The sequence below is a fragment of the Furipterus horrens genome, unplaced genomic scaffold (assembly GCF_987537825.1).
Source record: "Furipterus horrens unplaced genomic scaffold, mFurHor1.1.pri manual_scaffold_3, whole genome shotgun sequence".
Lineage (NCBI taxonomy): Eukaryota > Metazoa > Chordata > Mammalia > Chiroptera > Furipteridae > Furipterus > Furipterus horrens.
The window spans coordinates 108,306,410-108,332,820 of NW_028327173.1; the positions used below are offsets into that span (position 1 = coordinate 108,306,410).

Genomic DNA, 26,411 nt, shown 5'->3' on the forward strand with positions numbered 1-26,411 from the left:
GTGGGACCAGCGAGAGGGTGGACAGAGCAGGGATATGGCCGCGGCGCCCGGAGGGTCTGCGACGCCCGTCGGCCCCGGCCCGCGCCTGGGTTTCAGCACCGCGGACAGCGGCGTCAGCATGAGCGGGCTAAACCCAGGTCCTGCCGTGCCCATGAAGGACCACGACGCCATCAAGCTCTTCGTGGGGCAGATCCCGCGGGGCTTGGACGAGCAGGACCTCAAGCCGCTGTTCGAGGAGTTCGGTCGCATCTACGAGCTGACGGTGCTGAAGGATCGGCTCACCGGCCTCCACAAAGGTGCGCGGGGTCAACCCAGCCCAGCCCAGCCCTTCCCAGCCCTGCCCAACTCTGTCCAGCCTTGCCCAGCCCCAGTCTGATTAGAGTTCAGCTCAATCCAAACTCCAGTCTCAACTGCAACCCCAATCCTAGCCTTACCAGTCCAACACCAGTCCAATACCAGCCTCACTTCAACCCAGTATCCTCCCAGATCAAAGAGCCCCCAACCCAGAATTTTCTCTGACGTGCTCCCTTTGATCATCACTCCGGTCCCCTTACATGTTCAGCACTCTACCCTCCAATTTCACCTCTTAATCTCAATAGTCCCCGCCTTTCAGTTGGACCTTCCTTCATCTCTCCCATCAGACATCCCAAATCCTGGAATTTGGAAACTTATCCCACCTTCTAGGTCTCTAACACCCTCAATCTCCCAAATGCTGGACCTAATAATTTCTGAACAGCCCCATTTGGTGTCATCCCTCAGGCCTAGCCACCTACACACATATCTTGGATTTGCATCCCTCATTCTGGCCTCTAAGCCCAGCCAATCTCCAGAGCCTTCTTTAGACTGACAACCTGAAATGTCACAGACCCAAACTCTCCCTTCTTCAGAACCCAGGCCTAATTAACTTACAAAATCCCCAAATCCAATTCCCCTCCCAGGAAGCCCTCAGCTTCCAATTCCACCCTCATGTTTATCAGTAGTCTTTCCTACCCACTGTCAGAATCCCAACAGTGTCTGCCTCTTTTGATTTGAGTTCAGAACCCTGACCTCAGCTCAGAACCTCTGTCACCTTGTGCCCCCTCATCCAAGGTTCCCTCTCAGCTGAACCCACAGTTCTTTCATTCTCTAATTTCCCCAGTTCTGTGCCTCACCTTTGCCCCTCCCCAATCCTCCAATGGCTTCTCACTTTCCCTCCCTCACAGGGTAGCCCTCGACCAGAGCCTGTATACCAAAGCCTCTCAGTGGGCTCAGGTTGAAGAGGCAGAAAGGGGTCTTCTCCCTGCCCTTGCTAGAGAGAGAGAGACACCATAGTCTTGTCCAGCCACACCCCTTTCTTCCTGTAGAGACTGGGAGGAGGCTTGTTTACAGGCAGAAAAGTCTATCCAGGCTAGCTGGAATAGGAGAGCCGGAACCACATGTCATACATGGGTGGGGGAAGGAAATGATTTGAGGATTTATACCTTTATTTCTCCTTATCTTCACTATACTGCAGTTTCAGGATTTGGCTGGGAGGGGCAGGGGACAGGCTTACCAACTATCCTCCATGATCTTCCTAGGAGAGAAGTGGTGGGCCCTGGCTAAAGGTCCTTTCCTAAGGGCTGAGAGCTGTAATCAGGCTGCCACCTCTTTTCAACTGGGAGGTCTTGTGGAGTTTCTAGGCACACTAATATACGGGCTTTAGGAAAATAGATGCCCATAGAAAATCTAGGCCCAGCTATGTAGCAGTGCATCTTCTACCCTTTGGGCTGGAGATATAGTAAATGGAGCGTAAAAGGACAAGACTATACCATCCAGATTCCTTCTAATGTAGTCCAGCTACCTGGCTATTCATCCATCTATAGAAATTTATTTTCTTATTTTCTAGACATTTATTTCAGTATGTAAATACAAGCTAATCTTTTGTGGCCATCTTTACAATAAGGAAAGTGTATAGAATACCTTTAATCTTCACTCTTCTCTTTTCACCATCAGAGTCTCTGAACTGTTTCTTTGTGACCTCCCTCACTCCTTCCCTCTCCCTCCCTCCTTCCATTCAGCTCTAATTCTTACTGTTTTTTTTTTCTACTCATCTGTCTTTACATGCTTCTCCGTCTTTCCATCCCTCCATTCTTCCACCCCCATTCCAAGTAGTCCACACAGGCTCCCTTAGGCATCAACTAGGCCCCTGAGCCCTTCAGACAGGACCCCAGACCCTGCCCAGTTCTGATGTCAGCTGATATGGCATATGGCAGAAGATGGGATCAGAGATGGAAGCAGAATCAGGTGTTTGGTGATTTAGCTCTGAAGCAACCCACCACTCTCCAAGGCAGGGTTGCCTTACAAGATGATCAGGGAGGGTCTCCAAGTCAACATCTTCCCAACCCTCTCCCCAACAACAGTGGTGTCAAAAAGCCAGAGTGACTTAATTTTCCTTTTGGTGGCTGGGTACAGAGGGAGGCAGCCACAGTGCTTTGAAAACAACCTCAGCCTAGGAGTTAAGAGACTCCAACTAGGAGTTAAGAGACTCCAACTCTGTCCTGCTATTGACACACTCTCTGGGCTTCAGTTTTCCTTTTGATACAATAAGTGTTTGTCCCAGAAATTTTCTAAGGCTCCTTTCACTCAACAAATGGCTGCTCTCCACCCACCTTAAGGGGCAGCCACATAGAAGAAATAGGAGAAAATGTTCACATTTGCCTTTCTAGTCTGCTGAGGTCTAAGTGGAAAACTGTGCCAAGCTTCTTTCCACATTCTCTTTCTCTTCCTTCAGTCTTTCTACTTCTACACTGAAAGACTCTTTTTAGAAACAGATCTTACGTCACAACTCTGCTTAAAACCTTTTAGTGGCTCTCTATTGCTCTTAGGAAAAAGTTCAAAATCCAAACTAAGGTGTACAAGGCTATAGATGACCGGATCCCTGCATACCTAACTCTGCCCCCATTACAGATCTGCAGCCATACTAGCTTTCCATCCATCTCCCCAACACACTGAATTCTTGACTGAGTCTTCATATATGTTATTCCCTCTGCCTGAAATAAGCACCACCCTCCTTGTCACCTGATTAAACTCTGTTTATTACTGAGAACTCAATGTGCTCTCTGAGACATCGCTCAACTCTTAGGACCCAGTTGCATGTCCTTCATGATCCTTTACTTAATCCTCATGAGGGCAGAGAATGTGTCTCTCTTGTTGCCACTTTATCCCCAAGCCCACCATAATGCTCCACCAAAATAAGTGTTCAATGAATATTTTCTGAATGAGTAAGTGTTCAATGCCTGTTGGAAAGGAAGAGACCCCTGCCTCAGTGCTTCCTAGCAGGCTACAGATTTTGTAGCTGAACAAAGAGGTATGGGACTGACCCTTTTGTTCAGTAAAGACCCTTCTGCCCTATACATACTGGATCTTTTAAAGAAGTCAGATTTGGGGCACAATAACCATTTAAGAGGCCCTATCTTGAAGCCCTGGGAGAGCTGACAGATCAAGCTCCTTGGATAGGATTGGAGGTCACTGAAAGTTCCCACCTGCAGGAAGCCTTTAAACCAGCCTAATCTTCCAAGCCTCATATTAACCCATTCCTTAGCTTCAATGAAAGAAGTGTTAAGAAATTGTGGGGTCCTGGGCTTGGATCCCAACCTTCCTCCTCCTCTTCTGCCTGCTCCCATTCAAACTCAATTGGGAAGAAATCAAAGCTGATTCTGGGAGATTCTGTAAACATAAATCCAAAAAGAAAGGGGAAGGCTGGGGTTAATGCTGAACACAAAGCAGCTTAAGGAGGTTTAACCCCAACAGGATTTATGGCTGGAGTGGTGAGGAGAAATGTGAAAGTATATGAGCATGTGACTAGGTGTGAGTACATGTGTTCCCTCAGAAGGCCAAGAGCAAATGAGAAGTCAGAGCCTGAAACTTAGGCACCCCTCCCTTCAGAGAAGGTAGCAGTGTCCTTGTTTAAAGGAGAGTGGCCTTGAGTTTGTCAACATAATGGGGTCTTTCCAGGAAGGGTATTTGGGAGTTTCAGGAAACCCCCTGAGCCAGCCTCTTCCTCCCCAGGCTGTGCCTTCCTCACCTACTGCGCCCGGGACTCTGCTCTCAAGGCCCAGAGTGCACTGCACGAGCAAAAGACCCTGCCAGGGGTAAGTCCACCAGTGTTGGGGGGTGGGAATCACCTCAGGTTGGGGACATGCCCTACATGCATGGCAAAACAGCATGTAGGAGCTGGATTGGAACCAGAAACTAGCATCAGAATAATTTTTGTAGAAGCGGGGGCTTACTTGTGCCCTGAACAGCTACAAGTTCTTTATTACATTCAGTCTTCTAGCTCAAAGAAATTGGCTCAAAACTCTTGGGCCACATGTCTCTCCCCATCTTTCAAGAGAGGCATCAGTGCTGTGGGCTATACAATGTGTCCACCTTGGCTAAAATCATGGCTTTAGGTGTTATTTTTCACTGGTGTGAGTATGTATGCAGATATATAAGTGAGGGATTCTGCTGGCCTGGTATCTTATTTTTTCCATTACTAGGGTCCTTGATGGCACATCCCTCTGGTCCTCTTCCTGTATTGTTTTTGGGGTGCCTCGACTCACCAAAATTGCCTTCCCTCTACACCTCAAACACTTGGCTAAAATTAAGAGAGAGCTGATTCTACAAGCAGCTAGGCCATTATGTATTAATGGTATCTAATATGGCCTTGACTAGTGGCTAATCACTGAACAAAAGGCAAAATGGGATCTAGTGACCATGTGGCAGGAAGGAAGTGGTGATTGTTAGAAACTAGCATAGGTTCATCAAGAACCAGTCATACTACCTATCCTCATTTTCTCTTGTCCAAAGAGTGATGTATCTAAAATAAAAGCATTATTGAAATGCTCTGGGCAGGCCAAATGTGGGACTATATCTAGTTGTAGACCTCAGATTTAAGGGGGTCATTAGTTTACCATAAAGAAATCATGATGGGACATAAAACATATATTGGATGAGAGTTTGAAGAAATTGGAGATATTTAACTGGAGAAAATAAGGTTTAGTGTGGGCTTTAATGGGGAGCTATCATAACATAATAATTAAGTGTACTAGTTTTTGAGTCTCACAGACCTGGATTTGAATCCCAGTTCTGCCATTTACGAGTTCTGTATCTCTGGATACACTACTTAGCTTCTTGAACTTCAATTTCCTCATCTGTAAGGAGTAAGTTATACTAACACTTAGCTCACTATGCTATCATGAGGATTAACTGAGGCTTAGCAAGTGCCTGTCACAGAGTAAGAGCTCAATAAATATTGCTGTTTGGGGTAGGTGTAACCACCCTCAGATTCTGAGAGGGATTGGGTTTTCTGTGGGTGGCCCCAGAGGTCAGCATCAAGATCAGTGGGTAAAAAGGACAAATACACTAATTTCAGCTCAGTATAAAGAAGGCATCCCTTTGAATTGCAAATGTCCCACAATGGGAATAACTTTGCCTAGACCTGATCAAGCTGATAATGCGGTGTCAGAGCTTAGAACTCAATCCTAGTAATTGAACCTCACTCCTGAAGATTCAGTGTCAAGTAACGCCAACTTATCACCCTCCTAATCAGTCCTCTGCATGCAGGTGATGGAGTCAGACTGATCTGGGTATGGATCAGGCCCCAACACTCATTAACTCTGTGACTTGGAGCAAGTCTTTATCTCTCCAAGCTTAAGCTTCCTTAACTATAACACTGAACTTATAGAGCTGTTGTGATAATTAAATGTCCTTCACATAGTGCTTGGTAAATAATAGTTACTCAACAGTTAGCTGGTTGTGGTAGTATTAATAATAATAACAGCAGCCTTAATATTAGGAGGAGTAGAAGTCATTATTCACCCAACCTTGGGAGTAAATGACTTCTGCTGATCAAATTAGAATTGTCATTGAGACAAACTGTAACATTTCTTGTAGGAAACAGCATGGTAATGATGCAGAGACAAAAGGAAAAAGATGGGTGTATAATGAGGCAAGAAGTGTGGGGAGGACCCACATAAGCAGGGGGCCAGGCCAGAGAGAAGATTCCCAGAGGGCAGTGGGTGAAGAGCAAACTTTGGATGCCAGGCTGAGGAGTTTGGACTTCATCCTGAAAGCAAATGAAAAGCACTGAAAAAAATTAAGATGAACTTGGGGAAACAAAACCCCTCCTCAACCAGCCACAGGGCTCCACAAGATAAGGGGTACCTGGAAGACTCTAGGAGGCTGAGGGCACCTGATACAAGAGGTTTTAAGCCCTAGATCACTGGGATAATTTCTGGGGGAGAAAAGAAAAATAATAATAAGCAACATTTATTGATTCCAAAACTTTACATATTTGAAATAATTTAATCCCCTATGAAGAAAGTTTTGTTATTGGCATTCCCATTTACAGATGAAGAAACTGAGTCATAGAAAACAAGTGACTTGCCCAAGTCCATGTAGCTACTAATGGGAAGATCTGGGCACTGAGGCCAGGTAGTCTGGCTCTAGAACTCATTCACTGTTACCTGAGCCAATCTGGTAGCAGACAGGGGTCTAAAGTTCCGGAGTGGGTGGTGATGGCTACATCTGCCCGCTCCCACCCTTCCATCTGCAGTTTTCCAACATAGCCTAGCTTGCTCTGGTACTGCCAAGATTGGCTTTATTCACCCTCCCCAGTTTAACAAAGCGAAAATTAATACTTAATTCTCCTAAATGAAAATCAATGGCTCTGTTAGCCAACCCCAGAAATGTCCGTGCCATCAATCTTTCCTCTGGGTCTGCCAGGGGCAGCAGCAGCTTTAGTCACCTGGACTCTCACCAACCAGCATGGAGGGAGGTGGGTGCCCAGCTCTTGCAAGCACTGGGTCTTGCATGCAGCTGTCATCTGCTGGAGAAGCAGGAATAAGATAAATCTGGGCTCCTGGAGACAGGCAGGACTATCACTGTGAGTCTGGGAAATGTTGGGTCAACTCCAAAGATAAAGCTTAAACCCCCAAGGGAAATTTCACAGTAGCTGCTGGACTGGGATCTCCCCTTGGTTCCCTTCTACCTGTCCCCTGCTAATTTCTGTCACCTATGAAAGCTTGGCTCCTTACTCAAGACTTCCTTCTGATTTCAGTGGTCTGTCCCATCTTCTGCAGCTTCTTCCCCATGAAGCTGGAGCCACTTCTTTCAGCCTCACTTTAGGTTCCAGAATCTACCTGCAGATGGTGAAGCCCAAGCTCAACCCCATCTTCAGAAGGTGTCCTCTTACTTATCTCTCTCCCTGCTTATAATTTCCTTTCCCTTGGGCATCCATCCCTTTGAACACTGTGAAAGAGTACATTTGCTTTTGCAGATTGTGCCCTACACAAAACAGCTTGAGTGGAAAGGGCAAATAGGAGCTAAAATCCAGCCATACTCTACTGACCAAGCCATGAGCATTAGCACAGGAATGCATCAACCCATAGGATGGGGCACACTTTTTCTCACTCACACAAAAGCATTCGTGTGCTAGCAGCCAGCCAGTGAGTGAGTGAGAGCCTTCGCCCTCAAGGAGCTTCCAGCCCAGAAATAACTCATTGCATCTCAGTGGGGTTTACATCTGAGCATGTAAAAGAAGCATCAGGAGTGAAGAGGGAGAAGAAGCTTCATGAAGGAGATGCTATCAGAGCTCAATCATGATCACATGTCATCGCATTTGAGGGCCTAGAAAACTAAAAGACCAAGGTCACCCTGACCCGTTACCCATATTACTGATTTTCCTGCCTCTAATCTTTCCCTTCCCAATCTTTCCTCTGCATGGTGACAGTCCATGGGATATTTCGTAAGACTATTCTACTTAAAATCTTTCCCTGGATCCCTACTGCCTTTGAAATACAACAAAGTCAAAATTCATTGTCATGGTTTTCACAATGTGCCCTGATCTGGCCCCTACCTTTGTTTTACATCCTTCTATTAAAAAAACAAAAAACAAAAAAAAACCCTGGCTGGTGTGAGTTTAAGCACTGGCCTACAAACCAAAGGGTCACCAATTTGGTTCCAGGTCAGGGCAAATGCCTGGGTTGCAGGCCAGATACCCAGCTGGGGGTGTGGGCAGCCGATGGACATTTCTCTCACACAACTCTCATACATCGATGTATCTTTCCCTCTCTTCCTTCCTCTCTTCTTCTCTCTCTGGAAATAAATAATTTTTAAAAAGTTAAAAATTAAAAAAAGAACTGTATTACATCTGATGCACCTACCAAGATCTGATTCTCCTTTTTACTAATGTGGATACTGAGGCTCGGAAACCTTAGAGAAGTTGCCAGTGATGGAGCCAGGATTTAAATCCACATCCACCTGACCTGAAAGCAATTTGTTCTACCCTGGCTACCTCCATGCCAGGGGCCTGCCACAACCCTTGCTCTTTATTCAGACTGTCCACTCCCTCTCCATATTCAGGCATCTGGGGTGCTCAGCTTCCAACCCTACCTCTTCTTTCATTATCTCCATAATGTTCAATGACTCCAGTCCTGCAAATGACCTCCCAACAGCAAGTCTGCTTCCTCCATGAAGCTTTCCCTGGGCCCTGGGTCAACCTCTCCTCCTGGAGTCAGCTTCTCCCAGAGCACGTTACTTTGCACTCTTCCTAAGGCTCTGATCCCTCTGTGCCCCATTACTTGTGTTCATGACTTAAGAACAGAGTCAAGCAGCGTGATACAAAAATGATGGACTTCGGTGTCAGACAGAACTGGGGGGCAAATTCCAGCTCAACCACTTAGCCACCTTGTGATCCTGGACAAGTGATTATCCTCCCTCAGCCTTAGCTTTCTTGTTTAGAATATGGGGACAATGGTATTACCTTGCAGAGTGGTTGGAAAGAATTTAGAGACAATGCATGTCAAGTGCCCCAGGAAGGGCCTTGCACATAAGAGGCTCTCAGCAAATGGTGGCATTATCTTCCCCTCTGTGAGACTTTGAGGACAGGGTTCGCATCATCATCACCATCTCCCCTAAGAGCCCAGCTGGGGGATCTTCACAGAGTTCAGGAAGTGCTGGCAGCATACTCAAGTGTTGGAAAGGCTAGGTGCCCCAGTTCCTGACTCCTGGACTCTGCCAGATCCATGTGGGACATGAATGTACTATCTAATGCCCACTTTCCAACGGAGTGCTGGAGTAGGGGAGGGGGGAAAGGGCATGTCCCCAGAAACTCAGCCAGTGAGGCAGCTGTGGTGGAAACCATTGCTGTCACATGTGCTCATCACCTTGGTTCCGGAGAGAAATTCTCAGGATCTATTTAAAAACTAATAAAATAATAATGGTCTTACTCACCCTCATTGCCCCCAACCCCAAGCTACTCCTCTTTCCTTTTCTCCCGTCACTCTCCTCCCTGCCTCTCCTTCCTGACTCCTTACCCCCTTGTTTTCATCCCATCACCACCAGGATTTTTCTCTTTCCTTGCCCCTTTCTAGGTCTGTTTCTTATTCTCCCTCATCATTTCTGTCTTCCCATGTTTCTTCATCTTGCCCTTTGTCTCTGCTGTCCATGTTTCTATCTCTCGGTCTCCTCCACAATCACAGGTGGCCATGCCCAGGGACAGGTCCTGTCCTCCTGGTCCCTGGTCCAGGCCCGTCCAGACCTGTCTAGCTCATCGTGATCTGCTTGGATTGATCTCTTATCCCCTTTAGACTGCACCCTGAGTCCTGCCAGGGTCTTGGCCCCCACCCACAACCCAGTACACTGCAGGTTCTCCACCATAAGTGGGGGTGTGTGTCAGAGGATAAGAACCTGAGCCTTGAGTGGGAAGGAAATTGCACCGGTTCAGCCTTGCCCTGTTTTCCTTTCTTATTTATTTATTTATTTTAATAAGCCCTCCGCACTCCTCACTCCCGAATTTGATCCAAAGGAAATTGCTCAACTGTGACTGCCAGGCTGTTGCCATGGTTACTGGGTAGCACTTGTGCCTATGGTAACAGGAAGCTGCCTGTTGTCTCGGCAACGACCACATTGGTAGAGGATGGAGTAGCCCCTGATTGGTGCAGAAACAGTGTATTTCCTGAGGGGAGGGGATCAGATCATCATCTTCTCAGGTCATATGGGCATCAGTACCCCTTTTCTATGACCAGGAAGGCCGCTGTTCTTTCTTCCTGGTATTCAGCTCTGCCTGCCCCCAACAATAATTCCTCACATTCTACGCACCCAGCTCTTGACAGTTTATAAAGACCTTTTGCATCCCCATTATCTCATGTGATCCCCACAACACCCCTGAGAGGAAGGTGAGGTGGGGATTCAATCATGCATTCTCTCAGGGTGGTTGGGGGATGGAGATGTGTAGGGTGTACAGGGTGGGGCAAAAGTGGGTTTACAGTTGTAATACAAGTAAAAAATATAATTAATTAATAATAATACAAGAATAAACTGTGTTTTATGTACTCGCAACTGTAATCTTACTTTTGCTGCACCCTGTATATTTACATCACCTAGGAGCTTTTACAAATTATACAACTTCCCCAGTTTGAGTCTCACATGGTTCCAAGATGGTTCTTATCCACCACTGATCAGGGAACCCCTGAATTAGAAGGTAAATTGGCTGGTGGGGGAGGGGATGAAGGAAAGAATCAAGCTGTTTTTCAGGTTTATAACTTAAGGTGACTGGGAGAATCAGATTTGGACAAAAAAGATGAACTCTAATTTGGGTGTGTCCAGTGGAAGGTGCTAGTGGGACTTTCTGGTGGGGACATCCAGCAGGCAGCTGGGCACATGGGTCTTAAGCTTAAAAGAGAGTCTTGGCTGGATATGCAGAACCCTGAGTCATCCCTGTGCAGACAGTAGCTGAGGCTCTGGGTTTGGATGAAATTATCCAGGAAGAATGAGAGGAGCAGAATGAGCAGGGCTGAGGATGATGGCCTGGAGAACGCCAACGTCCAGGGCAAGGGGACCCAAAGAGGGGACTGAAGGGTAGAAACTTTGGTGATCCAGAGCTTGAGGAAGGTTTTGCCCATTTAACAAGTTGAATCAGAGAGGGAAGTCATATAACCATTAAATGGCAGAGTTGGGATAGATAGCACTAAGTCTGATTTCCAGATTGTTTAATCTAAATGACACATAGAATTATATCCTATTGAGCACAAACTACAAGTCTGCAGTATAAATTCTACTCTCCCATCCAAAGCCCTTAAGGAAGTCCAGGAACCAGAGGGACAGGCCTCACGTGGTCCCTGCCCAGAGCCCAAGGCAAGAGAATCTCTTTAGCCTCCACAGTCTGTCTTGCACTTGCCACTGTGCTTTCCATCACCCAACCCTTGAGGTTTCAGCACCTTCTAAATTCCTAGGTTTAAGGAAGGAATCTTGAAGAAAATCTGTAATCCCAGCATAAGAAGGGTGGAGTGCAGAGTTCGAAGGGGCCAGTGCTTAGATCCTGAGGGGTCCAAGGATGGAGAAGCCAGGAGCCTGAACGCCGGACAGTCATAATGACTGGGTGTATTGGTCCAATGTCTTTCAGATGAATCGTCCAATCCAAGTGAAGCCGGCTGCCAGTGAGGGCCGAGGAGGTAACTTCCCTGCCTGACCAACCTCAGGATATCACCCATGTAGGGGACGGTGGGTCCACTCCTGGAGTCAGTCCTATTTGTGGATTATTACTAGAACCTCCTTGGGTCAGGGGGGCAAGTGGGGTCCAGAGTTACTCAGTACCAAAAACAGCTAAACCATCCCAGCTCAGGCTAAGATGGGATGAGGTCCCAGGGTCCCTAGACCCAAAAGAGGCAGGAAGAGCCTAAGCAGATGTTGGAGATAGAGGAAGGAAGCTCTAGTTACCTTGCCCATGGAGACAGTTCATTCATGTTTCTCCGGGTTCTTCTTTGTTTGAAGAACAGCACTAGAGTTACTCTCCTTTTCCAGTTTCTTCTGATTGTAGAGAACCCAGTCCACTCTAGGTTGGGGCCACTTGCTCCTTCATTGCAATTGCCCGGCTGCTCATGGTCAAAGATTAGACTGGTATAACAGATTTTGTAGGCCATATTAAGTAATTTGACTTGATGCTAAAGATCATGGAAAGACTGAAAGTTTTTAGCTGCCCTGTTTCCTGATGCAGGAAGACCAATGCTTCTTAAGAACAGGAGGAGTTGAGAGCCTGTGCTCATTGAAACCAGCTGCGTTCTGGCCAACTTCCATGCTAGAAAAGCAATGCTAGCATCTGGTGTCAGTTCTTGGTGTCTTCCTCGCCCTTGGGCCTTACGTCTGCCTCTAGCCCTCCCTGATGTCTGCGTGAGAAACCCAACCTTTAAAATGGATTTTGCTTTTGAAATGTAACATTTTACACCAGTGTGGAACATCTTGTCCCATTCAAGTCCTATGTCTGTGATCCCAAACATTCTATAAACTTTCAGAGTTAGTGGTCACAGCTGTCCTGATATATTGGAGCCTGTGCATCCACATGCTTTTTAATATTCCTGAAATTAGGTCCCTCAGTTTACAGTTGACTAATAATGATTTCAATATCTGATGAGAATACTGGTATTAAAGCAGACATAATCCAAGGAGTATCAAGGCAAATACAATCTTCCAAAATTCTGCTTTTTCTTCTAGAAGGGATTATTAGGTTTTTCTTCCCATAAAACAGGAGTGACCAACTCAAATGCTATAGGAGTCAGGTAAGTAACCCTAAATGAGCAAGACTGTCATGAATTAGTAAAAATTTGCATTTTAATTATATTAAATGTTAGCGACTAACGCAATTTTTAAGTGGCCCATCACTATGACAGTCGAACCAAACCTGTCAGGTTTGCTTCCTTGGTCCAAAGGCTTCCATTTTTTTCTATTTGCCAGTCAGGAGTATTCTGTTGAACACATATAAACTTTTAAACAAAAATGGTTCCTTTAACATTCTGTCTCTTGAATTTTGATGCCATGCAACAGAGTAATGCTTCTCTTATTTTTAATGAATAGACATAAAGTTTGAGGTTGAAATAACCTACATTTTAAACACATTGTATATTGTATTATTTTTATGAGACCAGTGCTCTAACCCCTGAACTACAGAGCCTCAGTTTATTGTATTATTTTTAGAAGTTATCAGTAACATGTGCATTCAATGTTTACAACGCAGTAACAGTAGCAACACGACAGGATTTGCCTATAGAAGGCGCTGGGGTCTTCTTCCTCTTGCTGCTGTCATTGTTGTTGCTGCCGCGGCTGTGCTCCTGCTCCTGCGCTGTTCTTGGCACTCCCCAATCCCACCCACATTTCCGGATGGGTGTGGGGAGGGGTCCCCCATTACAGTGCTATTAGGTCATGCAAAAGTGCTGTACAGGAGTTTCCTGTACTCTAGTGATCAGTTGAAAATGAACAAAGTCTTCCCTTTGGTTGAACCTTTCCAAACAAATAAAATCCCTAAAAAAAAAAAAAAAAAAAAATCTGGGGGTCCTCTTCTTTCATACTTATCCCCTGCAGCCTTGGTGGCACTTGGAGTGCCAAATGGTCATCCAGGTCCTCATGGACTATATATATTATAGCAGCCTTTTAATGTATCGCAGCCAGTTCCTGTACGTTCTGCAGCTAAATTCACACTGTGCATATACTCCAAACTCCATGCTTATATTTATATCCAGGGGCATTGAGCAGTATATGTACTCTTTAAATTAATGCACCTAATTTTCCTAAATGAAATTATCTCCTAATACATTAAAAGCACCCATTTCTACAGTATACATACATAGTACTAAAAACCTTTCCCTCGGCATTTGGATTTATTTGAATGTAAACATGAAAATGTTGGCCTGCATAAAAATTCAAGGATCATATATTTCAAAGTGTTCACCTCAACTTTTACAAGGTCAGAGCTTGAGACCCCCAAATCTCTCAAATAGTAACTAAATAGATGTATATTATTTGCCCTTCAGCATGGAGACTGTGGCTGATTTTTCCTAATTTACAGTATTTCTACTATGGAAGCACTAAAAAATAAGTTAAATTATTAGAGGAAAGCAATTTTTAGTCTTAAAGCAAAACCTTCAAAATAATCAAACTCCTGTATACTTTTTCCTCTTTTAAACTTCATAGCATAAAATCAGTAAAATTATAAAATAGAATGGTGATTGTTCTGTTTGTTCCATTCCCCAACTTTGCCATATTTGTTACTCAGCAAATATTCTTGTACCCAAGATTCCTAAGGTACAGAAATAGGTGAAGTAATCAATCCATGTGCTCTTTTCACTTTATTTTTTAACTGAAATTTTAAACATTCTTTGAGGTGAGGCATCCCTTTTTTAAACTTGAAATCTGGTTTAATGAAAAAAATCTAATGATATTTTCATATCAACCCTCGAATCCTCATCCTATAATTGTTTCAATAATTTCTGCCTGAACTTGCAAGCTTGGATTTTGAGTAATAAATATATATTATTATCTAACTAGGTGAGCTATCTTTTCCAATTTTTTTCTAAGATTTTATTTTTTTTTCAGTGTTTAACAACCAAACTTTGAGTTCAAGTTAAATTCTGAGCTAGAATTTTTAGGATTTCATAATACTGGGACATGTCCCCTGACCGAAATCAAATTTAGACTTTAGCAACAACTGCTCTGTCAGTTAGTTGACATTCATATATGTCTTCAACCCTTATATTTACGTAATTCTAAAAGAAAAGTATTCTTTCAACTAAGACCGGACTGGGTAAGTTTCACAGTACTACTTAAGACTTTACTCAAGTTAACGTTTCACTTCCTGAAATGCATTCGACCTTCAAAGGTAAAAAGAAGTGCTTTCCTGGCCCTGTCAGGTGCTTCAGTTGGTTGGAGCATTGTCCCGTACACCAAAAGTTGCAAATTCCATTTCTGGTCAGAGCACATACCTAGGTTGTGGGTTCGATCTCTGATGGGGCTGTGTTCGGGTGGGAATCAATGTTTTTCTTTCACATCGATGTCTTTCTCTCTCTTAAATCAATAAAAACATCCTCAGGTGAGGATTTTTTTTTTTTTTTTTTTTTAAGTGCTTTCCTTCAGCTTGACTCAGAGCAGATCACTCAAACTGATCGTTTTAACACTTTCGGGCCATGGGTATGGCTGAATCTCTTACAAGCCCTTCAGATATGTACAGCCTACAAAAGGAAAAGGCATCTTGGGAGGCTGAGGTCCTTCTCTTTCAAGGAAACCTGGAAGCCATGCTAGGTTTACCTTTCTTATTCACCTCCTGTCTCCTGGATTAGCATGATGACACAGTTCTTTCTTGGTCTAAGTCCCTATTTTCAACCACCCGTAAAGCTCTGCTTTACTTTTTTTTTTTTTAAATCGTGGTAAAATAGAGACAACAAACCTTACTATCTTCACCACTTTTAAGTATACAATTCAGTAGCACTAACTATATTAACATTGTATACAACCAATCTCCAGAACTTTTTCATCTTACAAAACTCAAACTTTGTGCCCATTAAACAATAACTCTCCATTCATCCTCCCTCAAGTCCCTGATACCCATTATTCTACTTTGTGTTTTATGAGTTTGACTAGTCTGGATACCTTATATAAGAGAAACCATGCAGTATTTATTTGTGTGACTGCTTTATTTCTCTCAGCATAATGTCTTTAAGGTTCATTTATGCTGTAGCATATGTCATAATTTCCTTCTTTTAAAAAGCTGAATAATATTCCATTGTATCTATAAACCACATTTTGTTTATGCATTCATTGGTTTATACACATTTGGGTTGCTTCATATTTTGGATCATGCTACTGTGAACATAAATGGACAGAAATCTATTTGAGAGCCTGTTTTTAGTTCTTTTGGAAATATACTCAGAACTGGTATTGCTAGATCACATGATAGTTCTATTTTAATTTTATTTTTTTGAAGAGCCATAATACTGATTTCTGTTGTGGCTATATCATTTTACATTCCCACCAACAGTGCACAGATGTTTCAATTTCTCTACATCCTTGACAACACTAGTTTTTATTATTTTGTTGTTTTTTAATAGCAGTCATCCCAATGGGTGTGAGATGCTAGCTCATTGTGGTTTTGATTTGCATTTCCTTAATGTTTAGTGTTGTTGAGAATCTTTTCATATGTTTCCTGGCCATTTGTATATATTCTTTGCTAAAATGTCTATTTTTCTTTGTTCATTTTAAAATCAGATTATTTAGTTTATTGTTGTCATTAAATTGTAGGCTTTCTATATATTCCAGATATAAACCCCTTATCAACTATATGATTTGCAAATATTTTCTCCTATTTTGTAGATTGCCGTCTTACTCTGTGTCCTTTGATGCACAAAAATTTTTAATTTTTAAGTATGTTTTATTGATTCTGCTGTTACAGTTGTCCCAATTCTTTTCTTTTGGATGCCCTCTACCCAGTACTCCCTTTCCCTCTAGCAATCCACTCACCTTAGTTCATGTCCATGGGTTGTGCATGTCAGTCCTTTGGCCTCACCCTTTCCTATACTATTCTTAACACCTCCCTGTCTATTTTGTAACTATCAATCATGCTTCTTGATTCCTACACCAATTCCCCCTTTCTTATCCTTCTGCCTCCCAGCTGATAACCCTCCAAATGATCCCCATACCTATCGTTCTGTTCCTGTTCTTGTTGTTTGCTTAGTTTGTTCTTGTTTTTGCTTTTATTTTTTAAATTTAGTTGTTGATAGTTGTGAGTTTGTTGTCATTTTAATGCTCATAGTTTTTATCTTCTTTTTCTTAAGTTCCTTTAACATTTCATGTAATAATGGCTTGGTGATGATGAACTCCTTTAGCTTTACCTTGTCTGGGAAGCACTTTATCTGCCCTTCCATTCTAAATGATAGCTTTGCTGGACAGAGTAAACTTGGTTGTAGGTCCTTGCTTTTCATCACTTTGAATACTTCTTACCAGTCCCTACTTGCCTGCAAAGTTTCTTTTGAGAAATCAGCTGATAGTCTTATGGGAATTCCTTTGTAGATAACGCTCTCATTTTCTCTTGCTGCTTTTAAAATTCTCTCTTTATCTTTAACCTTTGGCATTTTAATTATGATGTGTCCTGGTGTGGCCCTCTTTGGTTCCAACTTGTTTGGGACTCTCTGTGCTTTCTGGACTTGTATGTCTATTTCCTTAGCCAAATTAGAGAAGTTTCTTTTCATTATTTTTTCAGATCAGTTTTCAATTCCTTGCTCTTCCTCTTCTCCTTCTGGCACCCTATGATTCAGATATTGGCACATTTAAAGTCGTCCCAGAGGGTCCTAATCCTCTTCTTATTTTTTCCAATTTTTGTTTCTTCTTTCTGTTCTAAATCATTTACTTGATTCCTGGCTTCTTTCTCAACACTGTTAGTTCCCTGTATATTCTTCTTTATTTCACTTTGTATAACCTTCAGTTCTTCCTTTATTTTGTGGTCATACTCCATTTTGGCTACCTCCATTTTGTTTAGTTCTTTTTCTGGGATTTTGTTCTGTTTTCATTTGGGTCATATTTCTTTGTCTCCTCAATGTGGCAACCTCCCTGTGTTTCTTTCTGTGTATTGGGTAGAGCTGCTATGAATCCATGTCTTGGTAAGTATGGCCTAATGTAGCAGGTGTCCTATAGGGTCCAGTGGCACAGCCTCCCCTATCACTCAAGCTGGGTACTCGAGGTACACTCTTTGTGTGGGCTGAGTACACCCTCCTCTTGTAGTTGAGCCTTGGTTACTGTTGGCAGACCAATGGCAGAAATTTACCCAGGCCAGTCAGCTGCAAGGACAGGCTGTCACCAATGACCACCGACCACCATCCTCCACCCTCTGTGGAGTGGCAAGGTGGTGGTACTCCCACATGGTCTGTAGCTATCGACTGGGTGCACTGGCCCTGGGGTTTCCCAGGAGGTGCAGGCCAAGGCCAGTCCCCTCCTGTGTTTTTCGCAGGGCACTCTGACTGAGATATAAAGTGATCTGAGATGGCTGCTACTTTTGCTGGGCTTGGAGATTCCCAGGCAAAGCCAACCTGTGAATCTAAGCTGACTGCTAGTAGTGCCAGGCCTAGAGCTCACTGAGGTCAACTGTTGCTTGTTTAATATGATTTAAGAAGTTGTGAAGCATGAGCCAAGACCAGACACTCATATGGAAAAGCTGCTTGGGTTGTCCCATAAGTTGGGTTGGGCAGTCTCTGGGGATTTCCAAGGTGGGTCAAACAGTGTTAGCCAGGTTGATGGAGTCTCAGATATGACACCAGCTTGCCAGCTCTGTGGGGGTAGAGTTTAGAAAAGAGACAATGGCCTCTGCTTGCCTTGATGCCAGACACTTCAGTTTTCCCCCTGTATACCACTGATGCCTTTCAAGCTGCTACCCTTGTGTTGGAGCTCAGAGGGAATGAGTCTGAATAGGTGAGACCATGTGTGGGTTCTTTAAGAGGAATTGCTTGGGGGGTCCAACAGTTTTTTCCACTGACTCAATACCGACTGGTTTTTGAAGACAGAAGTTGTGGGGACTTATCTTTCTGGCACTGAAACCCTGGGCTGGGGGACCTGGTGTGGGGCTGGGACTCCTCATTCCTGAGATAGCCCTCCCGAATCTTTCCTACCACACGTGGATGACAGATCAGCTCATTCCACGTCTGTGCCCCTCCTACCTGTCTTGATAGATTTGGTTACTTTAATTTCATCGTTGTCAGACTTCCATTCAACCTGATTTCTGACAGTTCTGAGTGATGGTTGTTCTATATTTTAGTTGTAATTTTGATGTGGTTGTGCAAAGAGGTGAGCCATGTCTGCCTGCATCACCATCTTGACCAGATACCTATAAGTTTTTAAACTTGATGTTGTCCAATTTATTTATTTTTACTTTTGTTGCCTGTGCCTTTAGTGTCACATCCAAGAAGTCTTTGCCCAATGCGAGATTATAAAGCTTTCCCCCTATGTTTACTTCTGAGGATTTTGTAGTTTTAGCACTTATGTTTAGGTCTTTGATCCACCAACATAGAGGTGAGTGGGTGTGAGGAACCTGAGGTGTGAGCACCTCAGGAATTCCTCTGGGCCAACTTGAGGCAGGGCCTCCTTTCTTGAATTGCATCTTGAGTTATATCTAAAGAAGATGGGGTAGACTTACTCTGGGCTCTCAGTCCCATCATTTGCTGTATTAGAATCCTTGACCTGTATGACCAGCTGCATAAGGCAGCTTCATGGAGATGGGCCTCCTGGTTTGGGTTCAAAAAGCATTTGGTAGACTAGCAAGGAGTACACATTGGTTGCCAAAAGGAAAATGCAGTTATTCCATTCAATTGTGGGTCTTTCCAAACTATGTCTCAACTCCACGCTGATGCTATCTTTCAATTCCTCCCACTTCAAGAAGGTTGATGTTCCCTGTTTGATATTCCCATCTTTCTAGGGACCCATCCACCACCCATGGGATACTTTTCTTCAGACATTTCTAACCCACCTCTTATAGACTCTTCTTTTTTACCACACTGGTACAGTTTGACCTGGAGGAAATGGAATTATCTGGACTAAATCACATCATCTCTCTGGGGGCATTGATCAGCCCTCCAAATCTTGAGGGCTATGGATTTGGGGGCGATTTTCAGGGTCTCTTAAGAAATGTATCCCACCATTTCAGGATCACTTGAGGTTTACAGCACTGTGACCTTGATCATCCTCCTGTCAAACACCATTAAAGTCCCTATAAATTGGCAAAGAGGATACCAGGATTCAAGATGATACCTGGAAAACAGGCAGCACAAAGCCCAGCCTACACCCTGGCCTCATTTCAACTTCTGTGTAGCCCAGTAGCCCAGAACCATAGGTCCATGCATTGTAATGAAAACGAAAATTTGACCCTGACTGGTGTGGCTCAGTGGGTTGGGCATTGTCTCACAAATCAAAAGGTCACTGGTTTGATTCCCATTTGGGGCATATGCCTGAGTTGCAGGCTGGGTCCCTGGTTGGGAGTGCGTGAGAGGCAACTGATCAATGTTTCTCTCCCTCTTTTTCTCCCCCATCCCATCTTTCTAAAAATGAGTAAATACAATCTTTTAAAAAAGAAAATTAAAATTTGTAACTTGGGAGACTCACTGGAAAAGAAGGATCATAGAATTTCATGATCTATGACATGACTTTGAACTAACAATCAACTGCAGAAAAGATCAGCAAGATGAAGAGCTGATGAGGGATCAGACTACTGTCTACACAACCCTTTCCCCCACCCTGGCCTTGACATCTCTTTTCCTACCTATGGCTACCTGAATGCTGGCCCATGTAGCATGACATCTTGCCTAGGTACCATCACCATCTTGTAGACCCTTCCCAATGACACAGGTGCAGTATAAATTAGGGCATCATGAAGCCCCTTTAATCTTGGGACACTGGAGGCCCTAGGATTTTCTCCAGTCCCTCTGGAACTTCTGCAGCCACATGGGCATACTTAAGTGTCATAGCTCAGAACAGCGGCACAGTCTTCTGAGGTTTGATTCCCTGACCAAATAAGACCTATCCTCCAATGTCATGGCAAAACCACCATCATACTAGTCAAGAGTTTCATGAATGACCTTTCCTGTTTTCCCGGGTTCCTGAATAGAATGATCAGAGGTCCCTCTTCATACACCCTCTGGAACTCTGTTTTCTATCTTTTAGGTCAGTGGTTTTTAAAGAACTTTCCTTGGAGAGCCATCTAGGGGGTACTACGGAGAGATGAAGCAAGAGCAACTCTAATGTGTGTGTGCACGGCGCCCGTGTGTGCGCGCACACACACACATTTTTCTGACTTCAGTCAAAAGTAGTTTTGCTTTTCTGTTATATTTTGAATTTAGTCCTAATATTTTTGTTAGAAAAATAGATTCCACAGCTTTTTAAAAAATGTTGGGAAGCCAATGATACATTCCAATGGCACTGTTCCATGACTAACACTCCCAGAAGTACACCCACCAGATTGTACTCTCATCACAGAAGGTCAGCGCCTCCTCTAGTATTCTGGCCACAAGTACATTATCCATCTCTTCTCCTTTAGGATCACTGGGCAGTAATCTCTGGCTAGATTCTGCTGAAGCACACTATAGTTGTCCCACATAAACTGCGGCACCTGCCTTTCACGTAGACACAGCATTGACAGACAGACATCTCCGGGTACCCAGGGAAGTCTTGGCTGGACCTCATAGCCTAGTTGGAGATTCCTTTCACTGCTCACTTTGGGCAATGTGTTCTTCCTTTTGACCCTCACCAGTCTTGCTCCCTTGCACACAGGATCCAAGGATGTCCATCAGCCTAGCCAAGCTTGTCAAGGAGTAAAGGAGTTTGGGATGGGTTTTCCTGGGCTCCAGGACCTTGAAGGTGAAGCCTGAAGCCAGGCCCCCACCCACTTCTTCTCTCCCAACTTGTATCACCTGGAGAAAGCTCCATCCTGAATTCAGAGGCATATCTTGGTGCAGAAAGGAGCAGGGCTTTGGCAGAAGGCCCTGTGGACTAAACTCCTCTACTCCATACCGCTGAATAGTGCTCCTGAGGCCTGGCTGGATGTGCAGCTAAGCCCTGGTCTCCAGCTCCAGCTCTCCAGCTTTCTCTAAGGGACAGAGCCCGGCTTTCTTTCCTGACATTTTTGCCACTCCCAGAGGAAGGATGGACACAGGGGAGGAATCAGACTTGTTCTCAGTTAGCCATCCAGGTATACAGGCAGAATTTGTTCTCCCTGGAGAGGGATCAGAGCAGGAGAACAGGGGGAGTCAGAAAGGAGACAGTGGGACCTCAGCCCTGGCAGCTCAGTGAGGGTAGAAAGTGGTGGAGGTAGGAGGTAGGGAAAGGAGTCAGGGGTACAGCAAGTGTAGTGGGGAAAACGCTAATGCTGGAGACTCAGGAACCCTAGCTTCCCCGCCTCTTCAGGTCTTTGGGGGCACCCAAGTTGGGTTTGGTGCTGGGGAGTCCTCATTTCAGTGTCTGGGGATCAGGCTGTATGACGAGACAACTGCTTCTGGTGCTGCTTTTTGATCCAGAACTCTCCTTGATTTTGAGCAGGAAGGGACATTGTTCTATCCACAGCCATCAGGCAAACTCACACAGGTGTACTTCTCTTTCCCAGACCCAAAAGCCTCCTCCGAGGCCCTCCTCACTTAACAGAGCTGAAATGGTCCAAAACAGCCTTTCCCAAATTTTAAGGACAGAAAGGTCAAACATACAAAAGATGCATACAAGGCTCTACCCAACCAAAGATATCAACTGAATCAATTTCACAGGAGCAGCAGTCTTCCTGGCTTTTTCCAGGAACTGGGGTTTCCTGATGGAAATCTGGGTTGAATCCATTTCCTCCAGATCTGTCTGTAGGTCATCCTGCCCTTCAAAGAAACCCCACCTTGTAGCCCCAAGACCTTATTACTCCCTACATCTCTTCCAAGCTAGACTATGGTGAGCTGCCTTCTTAAGTTCTTCTGGCTACTCTGGGGAGTCCAAGAGGACTTAGGGTTCCTAAGTCACTCCTGGATTTGTCCCCAGAGGACCGAAAGCTGTTTGTGGGTATGCTGGGGAAGCAGCAAGGTGAGGAAGATGTCAGACGCCTGTTCCAGCCCTTCGGCCATATTGAGGAATGCACCGTCTTGCGGAGCCCGGACGGCACCAGTAAAGGTTTCTTGAGCGTCTGACCCGGGATTTCTGGTGATCCTGCCTCACTCTGGGCCACGTGACCTTTTTGCCCCTTTGACCCAATCCCTCCATCCTGCCCTAGGCTGTGCCTTTGTGAAGTTTGGGAGTCAGGGTGAAGCTCAGGCGGCCATCCAGAGTCTGCACGGCAGCCGGACCATGGCGGTGAGGGCGGGCGCGGGCCGAGGGTGAGGCCGGTGGGGTGGGGACAGACTTCTCCTCTCCACATGCAATTGGTGACCCAGGAATAGGCCTGATGCATGAGGCACTCGCCCAGGGCCAGGACTAGGGTCTGGACCTGCCACCACGGCCTCCCCTGCCCTACCCAGGGCGCCTCATCCAGCCTCGTGGTCAAGCTGGCGGACACCGACCGGGAACGCGCGCTGCGTCGGATGCAGCAGATGGCGGGCCAGCTGAGCGCCTTCCATCCCGCGCCGTTGCCGCTCGGGGCCTGCGGAGCTTACACAACGGCGGTAGGTGCCGGGCCTCTGGCAGACTGGCGCGTGGGTGAGGCCGGGGGTCGGAGGCAGGGGCAGCTGCCCATCGCTGGGCCGTCCACATCCTTCCTTCTTCCCTCTCAAAGATTCTGCAGCACCAGGCGGCCCTCCTGGCGGCGGCCCAGGGCCCAGGTCTAGGCCAGGTGGCCGCAGTGGCCGCACAGATGCAGCACGTGGCGGCCTTCAGCCTGGTTGCCGCGCCGCTGCTGCCGGCAGCAGGTACTGAGCGGGGGCGGGGCCGCCGCGGGGAGGGGCGGGGGAGAGGCTGTGGCCTGACTGCGACCTCCTCCACCACTTACAGCCAACTCCCCTCCTGGCAGTGGCCCGGGCACGCTCCCTGGTCTCCTGGCGCCTATCGGAGTCAATGGATTCAGCCCCCTGACCCCCCAGACCAACGGGCAGCCGGTCTCCGACACTCTCTACAATAACGGGCTCTCTCCTTACCCAGGTGGTCCTCCGCCCCAACCTCCGCTCCACCAAATCTCCTCGAAATGGAGTGGGGGTTGAGGGTGGTTGGAGCGGGGCGGCCCCCCTGGGAAGGGATTTCTCTCTTTCCCTGCTGCTTTTCACTTGACCCTGCCCGCCAGCCTGCCTTCACTGTGGACTTGCACCCCTCTCTCCCCAGCCCAGAGTCCCGGTGCAGCTGATCCCCTGCAGCAGGCCTACGCTGGGATGCACCACTATGCAGGTTTCACTGGGCTCTACTCATCCTGGGTGGGGGTGGGGGTAGTTTGAAGGGTCCCAGAAAGGAGTAGGGAAGTGGGGGGGGGGGGGGTGATGGAAGGGGGGGCAGTAAGCTTTCTTCTGAGGAGTCTACCCTGTCATCTCCCAACCCCTGAAAGACCTTAGTAAGAGTGAGGGTTACCGTGGACTGGACTGAATTGGTCAAAGGTGGCCAAGCAGATGGTGGCATTGCTTGAGGGATGGCTCCTGGAGTTCACTGCCCTCTCCCACCTCTGTCTCCAGCAGCCTATCCGTCGGCCTATACCCCAGTGAGCACAGCTTTTCCCCAGCAGCCTTCAGCCCTGCCCCAGCAGCAAAGAGAAGGTGAGGGATGGGGCTGGTTATCAGGGCCTGGTGTGGCTGGACTCAGAGTCCCTCCCCTGAACCAGCCTACTACTGTCCTTGCAGGCCCGGAAGGCTGTAACCTCTTCATCTATCACCTGCCTCAGGAGTTTGGTGATGCAGAACTCATACAAACATTCCTGCCCTTTGGAGCTGTCGTCTCTGCCAAAGTCTTTGTGGATCGAGCCACCAACCAGAGCAAGTGTTTCGGTAAGCTGAGCCCCATCCCTGGGCCTCTCCCACTTGCAACTGTGAGATTCCTTACAGAGCCTAAGAATGTTCCTGCATAAGTCAATGATTCCCAAAGACTGAGTGTATAGCACAAAGAAGGGCTAAGCCCAGACCAGGAACAAGTCTAGTTCAGGTTTATCTGGCAAGGTCAGGTGTCTGAAAGATGTTTGATCAGGTGAGGCTTTAGTTTAGCTAGGACAGGAGGTGTCTGGGTTTGGGACCCAGAGATCTCTTCCAACTCCAACCGTAGTTCAGAGGACCAGAATGGAAGCCATGGAGAGATAGAGTCAACCCACGCTAGGAAAAGACAGGGAAGCACCCCAACACACACACTCAGAATTGCTTCCTGTCCTTCTAAGAGTCACACTTTTATGAAATTTAGGCCATTTGCCCATGTAAGTATGAGTATGGGTACATGTATATGCAAACAATGGGGTTATGTGTTTGATGGAACTGGCCTGAGGGCAGAGAGAGGATGGGTCTGGTCAGAGACAAAGGAGGTCCTGCCAGGCAGAGTTTCCAGTTTCCAGCTAACCCCTGTGCCCAAACCCCCAGGGTTTGTTAGCTTTGACAATCCAACCAGTGCCCAGACAGCTATTCAGGCCATGAATGGCTTTCAAATTGGCATGAAGAGGCTCAAGGTCCAGCTAAAGAGGCCCAAGGATGCCAACAGGCCTTACTGATCTGCTCTCACTGACCAGCCACACAAAGGTGAGTCCTGGTGGACCCCTGGCAGATGGGGCCTGAGTGATGGAGGCCCCCTCAGCTTTGATGTTCTCTTTGGGATGTTTGGGTACCCATCTCTGAAAAAGTCTGGGAGAGAAGAGCCAGCAGTTAGGAAGAATCCTTAGTTGGAGACTGTTTTCCTTTAATCCAAGAACTGAGATAAATTAGAGAACATTCCTGATCCCATCGTCTGAGAGAGACAATTAACAGCAAGAACCAGGCAGTTACTTCTCCAGAAATAGCCACAGGGTGGCATGAGAGTAGAGAATCTGTGTTGGGGAGGGCAGGGGGATGTAGAATAAGACTAGAAAAGTAGGTTTAGGCCAGCTTGTGAAGGGTCTTAAAGGCCATGATTTTGGACTTCATGCTGAAGATGGTAGAACCATGAGGCGTTTAAGCAAAGAAGGAACATGATGTAAGGACTGGGGAAATGGCAGTTAACACGGAGATGAGGAGAGAAGCAAGTGTGCTGAAGCAGGACCTGCAGGGCCTGGTGGGTGATGGGGAGGGAGATGACAGGCTCTGTTAGGTTTCCGGCAGGGTCAGCTGCCTGCAACTTTTAGAGATTCGCTGTATCAGAAGGTCCCCATGGCCCTGCCTCACTTGAGCTACCCAAGAAAGCTCCCTGGAGTGGGTGCTGAGCTGGGATCATCTGCTCAGAACCCAGGGTCTGGCTTCAGTGGATCAGGCTGCTGCCTTGGCCCTGCTGCAGCTCTGCGCCTCTGGAAGAGAGGTCCAGGCACTTACCTAAGATGTAGCTGATGGGGCAGGCTGCTCTTCTTATCTCTCCCTCCAGACTGATTTTTGCCTCCCCACCCCCACCCCTTATCAATTAATACCAACAACAGATACCGAAGAGTGAGAAGAAAGGAGAAAAAGCACAGAAGCGCTTAAGCAGCCCTTCTTGAAGGAGCAGCCGCAGACGGAAGTGGATTGGACCCAAGGCCAGCGCCTGGGGCTCAGGCCACTTTTAAGGATTGTCTTCATCAAGTGGGTTGTTCTATGCCTGTGGTGTAAAGCTCAGGCTGGCAGGGCAGCTGGGGCTGGCTGAGGATGGACTGTCGAGGGGAGCCAGCAGAGGGCTTTGGGGGTGCCAAGGGCTTCTCTGCAAGGGAAGCCCAGATTTACTTCTTTCAAAATCATCATTCCTTAGAGTTTAGGGACCAAAGGACTATATATACATATATATACCTATATATATATGTGTATATATATGGACACACACACACACACACACACACGAGAAACACAAAAGAGTATAGAGCCTCATAAAAGCTGCCTTTAAATATCCCTAGGAGGGATAGTGAAAGAGACTTTTAAAAGCCCAGCCTAGTCAGAGGGAGGCTGTGGGAAGATTGTTCTATGTCTCATATTCTCTTAAACCATCTCCTTACCCTGCCTTTTTTAAATAATTAAGGACTTGAGGTCTAGGCTCAGATGCAG

General features: G+C 46.1%; 1 protein-coding gene across 1 annotated transcript; it reads left to right on the forward strand.

Annotated features, from left to right (window-relative positions):
- Positions 1–26,158, forward strand: CELF6 (CUGBP Elav-like family member 6). The gene is made up of 13 exons (XM_090271810.1): positions 1–296; positions 4,027–4,109; positions 11,402–11,450; positions 22,306–22,434; positions 22,535–22,614; positions 22,779–22,922; positions 23,033–23,165; positions 23,248–23,394; positions 23,572–23,634; positions 23,913–23,993; positions 24,078–24,221; positions 24,798–24,953; positions 25,817–26,158. Exons 1-12 carry the CDS (start codon positions 35–37, stop codon positions 24,923–24,925), a joined length of 1,443 nt encoding a protein of 480 aa, XP_090127936.1. The 5' UTR covers positions 1–34; the 3' UTR covers positions 24,926–24,953; positions 25,817–26,158.
- Positions 26,159–26,411: the final 253 nt, after the last annotated feature.

Excerpts from the sequence above, each read along its gene's own strand:
- CELF6 (XM_090271810.1), top strand. The coding sequence starts at position 35 with ATGGCCGCGGCGCCCGGAGGGTCTGCGACGCCCGTCGGCCCCGGCCCG. Across the intron at positions 23,395-23,571 it reads CGGGCTCTCTCCTTACCCAG|CCCAGAGTCCCGGTGCAGCT; the intron begins GTGGTCCTCCGC and ends CTCTCTCCCCAG. Across the intron at positions 23,994-24,077 it reads GCCCCAGCAGCAAAGAGAAG|GCCCGGAAGGCTGTAACCTC; the intron begins GTGAGGGATGGG and ends CTGTCCTTGCAG.